Raw genomic sequence first — 12,228 nt, forward strand, 5'->3', positions numbered from 1 at the left:
GGTAAACTTCTAGTTCAAAATCTAATGGTCATTGTGAAAAAAAACAACGTTTAATGAGCTGTGATAGCCTAAGCCACGGGCTATGTTGAATAGAACATGTCAGTTGAAACTTGTATCTGTTGAAAAGTGACCAGTTTAGCGTGATAGTCAATGGGAGCAATTGCTTTTAGTGCGACATCATACGAGATGAGCGGTTAAAATAAACCTTGTGTTGTTTTTACCGCTATTCCTTCAATACGTGCCTAGAACTTTGAGGTTGCACACGACTGACTAATGGAATTAGAAGAAATGATATAACATGTCCCTATAGCTAACGGAAATAACGCATAATGCTCAGCCGTTGACATTAACGTAGGCTTATTTGTAAGTAAGTGGAAATCTGATGTACGTATCCCCCTGACACGGTCCTGTCAAATGATAACAGGGTTCCAGCCCCATCCCTTACGTGTGCAGTGTATAAACAATGTCTTAAAGCACATTTAAGTAGCCCACCCTTCTAACTGGGAGAAATACTTTTTCAAATAAGTAAAATCTAGCTTAGGCCTAAGAAATTACTCCCCCAAACATACATATTTAAACATACGCACCAAAACAACCACAGTGATATATATATAGTGATATATATATATATAGTGATATATATATATATATATATATATATGTATATATATATATATATATATATATATATATATATATATATATATACATATATATATATATATATATATATATACATATATATATATACATATATATATATATATATATATATATATATATATACATATATATATATATATATATATATATATATATATATATATATATATATATATAGATGAAAATCGTAATGAGTTAGTTGGAAATTCAAGAACAGTGATAAAACTTCCAGCCTCCACCGGGATTCGAACCCGGGCCTTCCGCTCTGTACGCGGACACCTTAACCACTAGGTTATGGACGCTGATTGTATGTCCAGAGGTTCGAAACCGGTAAGGAAGGTCGTAATTCCACTGTAGGCGTTTGTTTGTCACCTGTATCGAACAATACTACTTCTGTTTTTGGTGACATATTTTGCTTTACTCTAGAGATCAAACATGGTGCTAACCAACTCGAAATCATTTGTGATTCCTAAAGCCGGATCTCGAAAGATATACTTTGAACAGACTTTATGTTAATGCATGGAGGTAAACGGCGAAGGCAAATGAATATATATAAATGAAAATCGTAATGAGTTGGAAAATCAAGAACAGTATATATATATATATATATATATATATATATATATATATATATATATATATATATATATATATATATATATATATATATATGTATATATTGTCAATAAATAAAGAATAACACACAAGAAAAAATTCCACTTCACGACCGGTTTCGTCCTTTTGGGACTCATCAGGCGAAGGTAGGAAATTAAACCCCGGAACTTGTTTCACGAACCGAAGTCCGTACCACTTGACCACAGTGATTCTACTGGTGTGTGATGCGTATCAATCGGCTTTTTTAAACTGTTCTTGAGGGCGTATTGCCAAAGTGTTAGGTACAGAGTGCACACCTGGTGCTTTTTGCATACGCCCTGATCATAACCGGTGAATTCAGCAAGGGACAATTGAACCATTGTTTCCGGAGTAAGCTCCCTGTTTTTGCAACCTGACACAAAATATTAATGACCTTGCCTTCATAGGTTTATATATATATATATATATATATATATATATATATTTTATGTTAATGCAATGGAGGTAAACGACAAAGACAAATGAATATATATAAATGAAAATCGTAATGAGTTGGAAAATCAAGAACAGTGAAAAAACTTTCAGCCTCCACCGGGATTCGAACCACGGGCCTCCCGCTCTGTACGCGGACACCCTAACCACTAGGCTATGGACGCTTATTATCATGAATCAGCGTCCATAGCCTAGTGGTTAGGGTGTCCGCGTACAGAGCGGGAGGCCCGTGGTTCGAATCCCGGTGGAGGCTGAAAGTTTTTTCACTGTTCTTGATTTTCCAACTCATTACGATTTTCATTTATATATATATATATATATATATATATATATATATACATATATATATACTTGATTTATAGTCTCAAAATGTCTCTAAATAGTCTCTTAATATGACTCAAAATATATATTGACCATCTCTACATTAATCATTCGTTTGCAGTATTTAATTTGCCCCGACATGATTTTTGTAATCATATGCAACGGTGCTGCACTATTAACATTTTACCCTACATTAACTACATTTTGTCACACTACCTTAACTACATTATTTCAAACTACCTTAACTAAATATTTTGGCTAACAATTATTATCGAGCTCTTAACTGTGAGTCTTGAAAAGTACATCATCTTTCCTTAATGAAAGTACCTAAACGTGTTTTTGTGATCTGTGGAAATTGTTATATTCAGTCAATATCTTACATGTTGGTAGTTACTGCAAAATATATATTCAATATACATACTTATGGTTTACATCAAATTTAACTGAGATCATTATATAATGCGCGATCAATCCAACGATGTATTTTCAAATGTATGTATCAATCTTAAGTTCATTGTTAATTTCTGTTCATCAAATAATGTTCTCCAATTAAAACGAACAATAACATCATAGTTATTTGATGCATATATGTTTATGCCATCTCGGTTTTATTAATTGCTTGTGCAATTTATTCATATTTCTGTTGTTCTTCCCGCAGATCCCGATTGTTGATCTTTATCTGAATGAATCTCTCAGCAAAGCTGATAAGGATAACATCGTCCTCCGTTCTGGTCTTTCTTTGGGTAATCTATCTACAGTAGTCAAGATAGACTTATATACAGAGAAAGGAAGAGAACTTACAGAGGAAGATGTTATAGGTTTATTACTCTATGCAGAACAATCAAAGGATTTACGTGAACTCTGGTGAGTATTACTAACAGTGTTAGGTAAATAACATATCTACATTATTGTTATACGATATCTTTGACCTGGTACATGAATCGCAAAATCTACATGATGGTGTTATAATTAACAGGCTGGATTATGGAAGCTGTTTCGTCCCCACCTGGCTCCATTTAAAGCACTTAACATGTCATCGTAAGACAGGTCCAACTTTGCTGTAGGAGAATGATTAATTTATGAAAATTAAATTTCTATGAAAGGAAAATAAACTAGAGATTTCTTCCATTTCCTTTCAGGATTCGCAACTGTCCACAACCAGAATCAATCCATCCAAATCATATTGCAATCAGTTTAAAGACATCGAATCTTAAGGGTAATTAACAAACAATTCATATGTTTTATGTTCCTAAGATGAGTATATGAAACAAACAGATTTCCGTGTCGGGCTGTCTCTACCAAATAGTCAGTCAATATATATTACAGAGAAAAAACTTCCATGTTATTGTGTGCGTTGTATGCTCTGTAAGTTATCTGCACCGTAATGTCATGAAAGCCATCTACCAGCTACCAATAATACTATTACACTACTGTTAGACATGCATGGCTTAGATATAGGTTGTATACTTTAGGTGTCATTTATTGCATTATCGATACCAGGAGCTATAATCAATCAATCACTAAATCAAACAAATGTATATATTATCCTTTCCTATATATAACGATAAGTTTATATAATACCGACGCACAATATAATATTACCTATCTGGATTAGCAAAATAACTAGAAAGGGGAGAATGTTGACACAGTGTATGGTTGAGTTCTGAACGAGTGAAGAACACCAACGTGTGCGATTTGTTTGTAAGGCAAAATATAAGCAACATTTGTTCGTAGCCGTATTAACGGCGGCTACAATATAACATATTTTTCTTAAATAAGCAGCCCTACTTTTCACTAAAAAGTCTATAATGGGCTATCTTGAAAAAGTATCATAACATGAACAAACAACTAAGAAAATCTCAAAGTTTATGATAGATGTCAGTACTGGAATATATACACATAATTAGTGTAACATGTTACTCCTGCCCTCAGTGATGAACTCTAAATCATTGATATTCAGCAGGTTAAACAGGGTAAAAATCAAACCCAAAGAAGTAGAAAACCAAATCCTTTTCTTGGATTTCCCCATGTACAATGTAACCATAGAACAATTAAAACTACGAAATATTTAGCGTATTTTTTTTTTTTTTTAGTTGCATAAGGACCTATAAAAGATTGTTAAAAAAAATAGCAGTCAGTTCCATGACAATGCTTTGCTTAAAACACTATGCATTCATAGGATACAGGAATTAAGAAGAACATAGATGCACACATTAATCATTTTTATTTTTACAGTGAGGAATACTTTGTGCCACTCATTATTACACCAAGTCACACGAAAATATGAACAATACTTGACTATAGGAGCATGTGAATAACATTTCAAAAACGCATACCTAACTACTGTATGTAGTATGTACCTAGCAATATAGGAGCCATAATGTAACAGAAGCAAAGCTATCTTCGTAGGTATTTTTACAGATGTTTTACTTTTAATTGTATAAGACATGACGGTAGGCCTAGCTGCTTATCTATGATTCTGCGATATGCTTTACTTTGTTCAACACTTACTTTTAATGGGAAACAGTTAAATTTCATACTACAAAGAAAAATGACTTTCCAATGCGCAATTACGTAGCACCATGTATCTGCCTAACTGCCAAACGTTTGCTCATAGAAAGAGTAGATGTTGCAGATCTGTACTTTATAGACTTGAACACAATCATAGACCTAGTGGCGAATTAAATTTGGCGAATCGATTTTTAGTCACGGTCGCCAAATAGCGATTACTTTTAAAAATATTTATCGAAGCCTGAACACCTTGAAAACATTATTTTTCGTATTATAAATCATGGATACTTTTCATACATGGTATATGGATGTGCCATATAGAATACAATAACCCTGTTGCTTGTGAAGTAAAATCTCCTCTGAGGTCACCAGAGTTCAAACTCTGATTTTTTTTTTTTTTGCATGATATCTAACGATGGACATCTGGATACCTCTAATACTTGGTGTGTGGAGCATAACATTGAGTACCAGACCCCTATTGTTTTTGGTGTAGGTGTTTATAGCCACGAACAGTGCACTGACCTGTTTTTATCACACATAGTGTTATTGTATCAAAATGGTGATTCAGTCCATTTCTATTTTAACAACTAGTTCTGGTTATAATAATATGAAGTCTAGCACACCGAAGTCATCGAAACCTCAATGCAGTTTGCATTCGAGTTAAGCCTTGAAGTTTTTTTTGGAATTATTTGGAACATCATTTTGTCATGCCCTATAATGATACATGAACAGTATCATTATAGAACACAGTCAACTCCATACGTTGGACTAATGATTACCTGAACATATCCCCTTAGTATGCACTACATAGTAGGTTTACTATATTACATGTATGCCTACGAAGAGTAAGGCTACCGTAGGTATATTTGTTTGTATGGTCAATATGTTGCCTTAAACATCAAAATTCATTGAAACTAGCCTAGGCATAGTACAAAAATATCCGTTAACGAGACCTATCCAGGTCAATGCAACTCCGTAGCCTAGCCTAGTAGGGCAGACAATACTTATTTTAGGGAGTTTACTTTAGATTTCTAGTCACATTTGTCTCTAAGATAGTTTTTTCAAAGCCACAACTAAAAACTGTATACCGTTGCAACATTCCTGGTGAGTTATGACGCGATTTGTGAAGTCAATTATTTCCGACCATACATTGTTTGTTTTTTTACCCTTAGGGACTTGTCAAATGGGTTGGGGCAGTTCAATTGACATGACATCATTCTCCCCTCTGTGATTACTTACTTAACCACTATTGCATAATATAATAAAGAAATATTTGTATTCTTTAATATTTATGACGTTCATTATTATGATTACGTTAGGTGCCTTTAGGTTCTAGTGGTACGTTACTTTAACAACAACTATATAATACTGTAACAACAGTCATATATACAAATATGTTTGAAATTTATGACCCAAAGTTAATTAGGATAAGTAATAACCTTCCCGTATAACATCTAGAGAATTCACATCTCCCTAGCTGTTCCGCATATTGTTGTTTAGTTTAGCAAATATGTACCAACATTTGTAACAAATAACAAAACAAAGATGATTTAATTCGTATACTTCTCTGTTTTGTGTGATGCACTGTTGTCATAGTTACCGCATGTTTTTACCATTTTTACCACAGCAAGTTCATTTAAAGTCTATCTTTGACCTCAGTGTCACTCCAGGTCTTTTTTAAGTATACATACATATATAAATAATTATTAAACAGTCTCCAACATGAATAGATATATCTCTCCTATACAGTTGTCTCACAGAATTCTGGCAGTTGTCTGGATCTCCATTCTGGGCAGTGGATGACGGTAAGTGTACATGACTATGATACACAGTAAAACCACGACAAAGTACCTAATGATGATGGTGACGTCTCACGTGGGTTTCGTACTAGTTTTACATACTATTTAGCAAACTTCACTGTTAGACTACTATATCTTCTCTGATGCACTCTACCATTCATTGTATGTATCCTTCTATGTAATATAAGCTGCAGTCAAACTCGGAAGTCATATAAGTGATTTTGATATAACCAGACAAATAATTCGTGATTCTTTACTGAAGATAGCAACCATTAATATGCATGTGCTATCATTATCAGTGTTTAAAGTAGAAATAACTTAAAAAATCTCAATGTATTATATTTATATTAACTTCATATCATATTTATTTGACGGGAAGGTCAAGGTCCATCGTTGGAGTATATGTACAAGTTATATCTTACTAATTTCTTGTGCATCGTTTTAATTGTTAGGCTGATGACGTTGATACTATCACTAAGCTGTGTTTAGAGATCGTGACTATTGCTAATGATGACAGTGAGTTGCAACAGGGGTCAATCATACAGCTCATGGAGAAGGCATCAAGTCATAACGTAAGTCAGTGTATTCTGCTATTCTGATTTCAAACTCAAAAGTGTTTTTCAGATAAGACGTTCAGACACTGATCTAGAATTGTACGAAAATATCGTTTTGTTAATTTATTTCAAGTAGCCTACTTAGTTAATGGAGAATAAAAGCCACTGCTACAATAGTCCGAATATGACCCCAACCCCCGGTGACTTTAAAAATGAAACGTCAGGTTAGCGCCAGTCACATGATTGATTAACTAACACAACTATAATGAAAAGAGAGGAGTTTAAGTTAGTTTCTTCGTTTTTGCAGATATGACATTTATTTAGTACAGCAAATGCCGAGCTACTTAAATACGTTATTTTGTTACCATCAAACAAACGTAAAGCACTCCTGGTAATTATCTCCCGTTGGTGACATACATTATTAATGCAGTGTTTGACATCCAGTATTGTAGATATGACGTCATTAGAGAAAGGACATCGGGAACCATCGATATTAACTTTACATGGTTGGATCGTTAAAATGGTATACTGTACCCATTGTGTCGTGAAGGTCTTATTGGTTATATCAATAGCTATCAGTGAATTTAAAAAAAGCCGGATACAATGCAACCTCGCTGCTTAGGTACGGCTATTATATTCACTTGTAACGTCATGTAGTAAGGTAAGTGTAATTCAAAATCTTATTTCATTTTAAACTTATTTTCTAATCTCTATAAGTTTATGATACCCATTTGTATGAATTTTGTAGGTATATTGTTACATGTGTTGTTTTAGAAATTAAATAATATTGAACACTGAACACAATTCATTTGTTTATATTGTTTCTCACTCAAATTATTACCTAACAACTCCATGTTATTTAACTGTAAACTTAGACAAAATCTTCAACTTTTATACCGGTTACTCCATCAAATCTCTTTTCTGAGTTTTATTAGCTAAGCCTTCACGTTCACCGTTTGACTCCCTAAATCCGTTCTTTTTAATTGAAGAAATAAATAATATTGGCATCATTATTGTCTTTCATTCCATCAGATTCCTATCTATGTCTTAAGCATATTCAAGTCTTTTAGTCACGTTGATGAATGTGACGTCATCCTAAGATCAGGTCTACGACTATCAGGACCGTCATCAGTGTGTGATGTTTCAATATATACAGAGGACGGCAGGGAGATGACACAACAAGAAATTTTTGATATATTGATGTATATACAACAGTCACAACGACTTACAAAACTGACGTAAGTATATTAAAATATATAAACAAGGTTCACAATTACAAGGAAACCCATTCATTACTCGAACCTACTTTGTCATATATAATTAAGGATGCATACAGAGAACCGTACTCTGTTGCTTCAAAGTCCTTAGTAGGGCATCCTCGAACACATTCCTTCGATACAATCATTGGGCTCCGAATCAAATACCCGGTGTCAACACAATCTTAGTCTAGATCGAACACATGCAGTTTATATCTAGCACAGGTCAGCCCTCAACACGTGGTTTTGAGCCCAATTATGCTGCAAATGTAAGTGAAAAGACAAAAGTGTAAATACAGTGCTTGAACCATTAAATGCGTTCATTGATTAATATTTACAGAGTAGATCAATCATTTGGCTAACAATAATACAATTATTTGGACAACCATTTTTCATACTTTATGACATTTCAATTGGTTGACGTTCTCGGTCAGTTGAAATATCCAACCTAACTCTATGTTTCAATAATGGGTTACATTCCTTTGAGCGGTAGATTGTCTGTCGAAAACTCTACGTACTTGATGATACTTCAATTGGTTGACGTTTTCTGTAAAGTGGCATTACTAAGTTAATTCATTGTAATATAGGTATAGTCTATAAATCTACGTAATACTGTACTAAGTATATGTGCTACTACTATACCTGAAAAACACTCAGACATGAAATGGGGTTCGGTTTTCGACTTTGAACAATTCTTATTTTTTTTAATTTAAAAGAACCTAATATTTTATGTATGTACTGCCAAGTACTTGTGCTTGTGTAGTGTATCGTGTGTGGGGATGCGGGCTGCAGATAATAATGCTGCTTAAATGAAGGTTCTTACATATTATGAGTGTTTCAACTGTCTCAGTTTACATTAGTTGAATATCTTGAATTAAATTTAGTTTATTACGATGTTAACAGTAATCCATAATTCATTATATTTTTTTAACGCCATCAGGTTTTGGTTATAGCGTTTAGGGATACATTTAATACAAATTTATTTCAATTTATCAATTATCATATTCGATCTTTCTGTCTTTCTCATTACCCCGTAGTTTCTTTTTCTGTCTACTACCTGAATTAATTCCGGTCAGATCCATTCCTTCGGCTTGGCTATCAAAGGATATCACAGGTATCACTCGTAAAACCATTTAATTGATTGATCGATCGGTTTAAGTAATACTGAACTAGTTTAATCACAACGATCCAGATTACAGAATAAAGTTCAAGGTTTAATATATTTAGTACATGTCTTTGTAATTTATTTACAGTAAATGGCGAGAGTCGGCTACTATTACAACAATCTTGAGGATGAACAATGGTACAGATCAAACAAAAATGATTCTTAGATAATTATATAATTATTCTTTAAAATTACAGCAATCGATTTTATAGGTCATTCTTTGTATTTGCCTCAGGCAAGTTAGTTACATATGTCATTAAAAAGTATGTTGACTGACATATACGGTATAAGGTAGGTTGAATAATCTATCGGGATACTGAAGGCGACACAGCTTTTTTTTATTTATTGTACACTGGAGACTTTCGCTTGAGCGTAGGATCATACTTATCAAAGGGGACTTTAGGCTAGTTTGTGATAACAGTGGTCATTGTGTCAGTGGATCATGTTTACTTTATCCTGTCCTAATTGCGCAAGTCATTTTGGGTAGGCGCGTTGGAAGCGTTCTCGGATTTATCCCCATTTTAAGAGTGAGATATTTCATGACACCATATAGGCTCTACCATCTACCATCTGTAACGAGTTTTTTTTTTAAATTTAAGAAAGTCGGTGTGAGCGGAGGGGCTTCGAATTCGCTGACGTCCCCACTGGCTGCCAAATGGTGCCATCATTGTGCCACTTTAACTAAATGGTGTATACAATTTAATGTATCAGTGATGATGCTAAAAGTAGAAATGCTTGTGTTCTTTGTGACATTCTGCTTTGTGGTTATTATATAAAGATTGACTCGTCGCAGCTACAATCAGAGAAATTGGTATCAAACAATATGCACAAAACGGATTCGATTGTAATTATCATGATAGTGAAGTAAATACTCTTTTGCTTTACCATAAATAGTAGTCGAACATGCACAATGGTACACAACAAGATTATTTTAGTTCTGGTAATATCGTTAAGAGAAGTCTTTCCAACGTTATCCGAACATCTCTTAAGGTTTGAAAAATAAATAAATGGAGGTAAGAACAATGTTCTTTTTAATCGTAGGTAGGATTGCAGGTTTATTGTAAATTAAAACAAAAGTTAATTTAATGTTTAAATCACATAATATGCCCTTTTTCGAACTGAAGAGGTGGGGCACCATATGTGGCTGATATTCGCTCTCGATTTTGTTAGTTCTGGCTATATCGTCACGAGAAATATTTCCAACGTTATCCGAACATCTGGCTTTTAAAGAGAAAGAACAAACATCGAGAATATCTTTCCGTGATCAATGGATGAGGATCATTAAATATACTAATAACAGAATCGTTTTCCTGGTATGAAATGCAGAGTTTTACTGAGATTATGGTGAAATGGCAAAACTACATTCTTTCGTAATCCCTGCAAGATTTGTTAATACATTAATTGTTCCGTATATCAGTGTAGAACTTCTTCCTTCTCCTTGCATTTAGTTCAGTGGTTCACACATAGAGTTGGTCACATTCTTGATCTTCGAACAGGTGCTTGGTTGGTGAGTATCTTTAACAATATATTTCAAGGGTTGGTTTCGTCAAACTAGGAATTGCTGAATAATACAATCCAGTAACTAACATCAAATATAGTGGCGCTGTAACATCTAGCAAATAATGACAATTCGTTTCCATCAAATCAAGTAAACTATTGAGAGTTCCCAAATCCGTCCGAAATTGACAAATCAAAATATTGAACAAATTGGTAAATACGTGGTATTCGATGTTAAATGAACGCCATGTTTATATTACTAATATTATTTTAACAAAAAGACCAAATGATACCCGAAACAGATATATTCAGCTTCTAGGATTAACAGGTGAAGTATAAAATCACATTAAACCTCGTACTGGACTTGTCATCGTAAGCTACTTACAATAAACAGTTTGTTATCATTTATTTTGCTATTGAAAGATAGAATGGCGAAATTTATATTAGCACAACGTATTTCAAGGTCAACATTGCGGAGATGATTTGGTTGGTTTTTAAAAAAAAATCAAATAACTTCATTACAATAAAGTACAAATACTGGTGAATTTAAAATTTAATACTTAATACTTGAATTCAGTGTACATCTGAAACTGAGAATTAAGACTTGGTAAGCTATGCATGAAAATGAAACGACGCAAGCCTTAGTTCATTACTCTCCGTTTTAAAGAAAGGTTGTCATCTTCAATGAAATTTTATTCAGGTCATTCGTAAGGGTGAATTATATAGCAGCGTACGGTCAGGTATCAACTAATAGAGAGTCGGTTTAAACCAGCGTATTGATGAATTGGAAATTACTTACCATTTTAGTTAAACAATGCATATGCTACATTCTAAAATATTTGACTCTACCAATATCTTCTTTTCTCGTGTTTTGTTTTTGCTTGTCAGTAGTTTAGTGGCTTTAGATGTAAGATTGTAAACAAGAAAACCGCTTTCGAAGAAGCAAGAAATATACTACATCCATATATGTTGCCTAGTAGGGTATATTTAGTAAGATTGATGGTTATGAGTATGACCTTATGATAAATTTATGTGAAATAACAATTAGCTTAATACGTTTCTGAAAGAGGAAGATATCGATACATTATCACTGTGTTTGGGATGATAACGAAGCATGATTCATAGGTATGTGGTTATTACATATTGTAAGTAAGTCATAGTGCGTGGACTGTCGATTTTGATAGATATATACATATATTTAGACCATTAGGAGGCCTATGTGAGATGCAAGTGAATTTTATTTTATTTTCAGTGTACCTCAAATCCACCTGATTGTATTGGGTTTATACAGTTTCCTGATAGGGACTCTGTGAGAAGCATTATTAGTTGCAAAAAATGCTGTATACGTCGAAATGTATAACAACATGTGTCTCTTT

The 12,228-nt window shown here is 33.6% G+C and overlaps 1 protein-coding gene across 5 annotated transcripts in view; it reads left to right on the forward strand.

Annotated features, from left to right (window-relative positions):
• Nucleotides 1-11,206, forward strand: part of LOC139982680 (uncharacterized) — a 214,111-nt gene extending 202,905 nt beyond the window's left edge. For 4 of the 5 annotated variants that reach the window (XM_071995722.1, XM_071995720.1, XM_071995721.1 and 1 more), the window contains 7 exons: nucleotides 2,729-2,934; nucleotides 3,210-3,286; nucleotides 6,331-6,386; nucleotides 6,833-6,952; nucleotides 7,967-8,172; nucleotides 9,228-9,304; nucleotides 10,804-11,206. In XM_071995722.1, coding sequence (XP_071851823.1) covers nucleotides 2,729-2,934; nucleotides 3,210-3,286; nucleotides 6,331-6,386; nucleotides 6,833-6,952; nucleotides 7,967-8,172; nucleotides 9,228-9,304; nucleotides 10,804-10,910 — 849 coding nt within the window. In that variant the 3' untranslated portion in view covers nucleotides 10,911-11,206. The remainder of the gene's footprint in view (nucleotides 1-2,728; nucleotides 2,935-3,209; nucleotides 3,287-6,330; nucleotides 6,387-6,832; nucleotides 6,953-7,966; nucleotides 8,173-9,227; nucleotides 9,305-10,803) is intronic. The other variant, XM_071995724.1, reaches the window with a different exon arrangement.
• Nucleotides 11,207-12,228: the final 1,022 nt, after the last annotated feature.

Source organism: Apostichopus japonicus, chromosome 16 (assembly GCF_037975245.1).
Source record: "Apostichopus japonicus isolate 1M-3 chromosome 16, ASM3797524v1, whole genome shotgun sequence".
NCBI lineage: Eukaryota > Metazoa > Echinodermata > Holothuroidea > Aspidochirotida > Stichopodidae > Apostichopus > Apostichopus japonicus.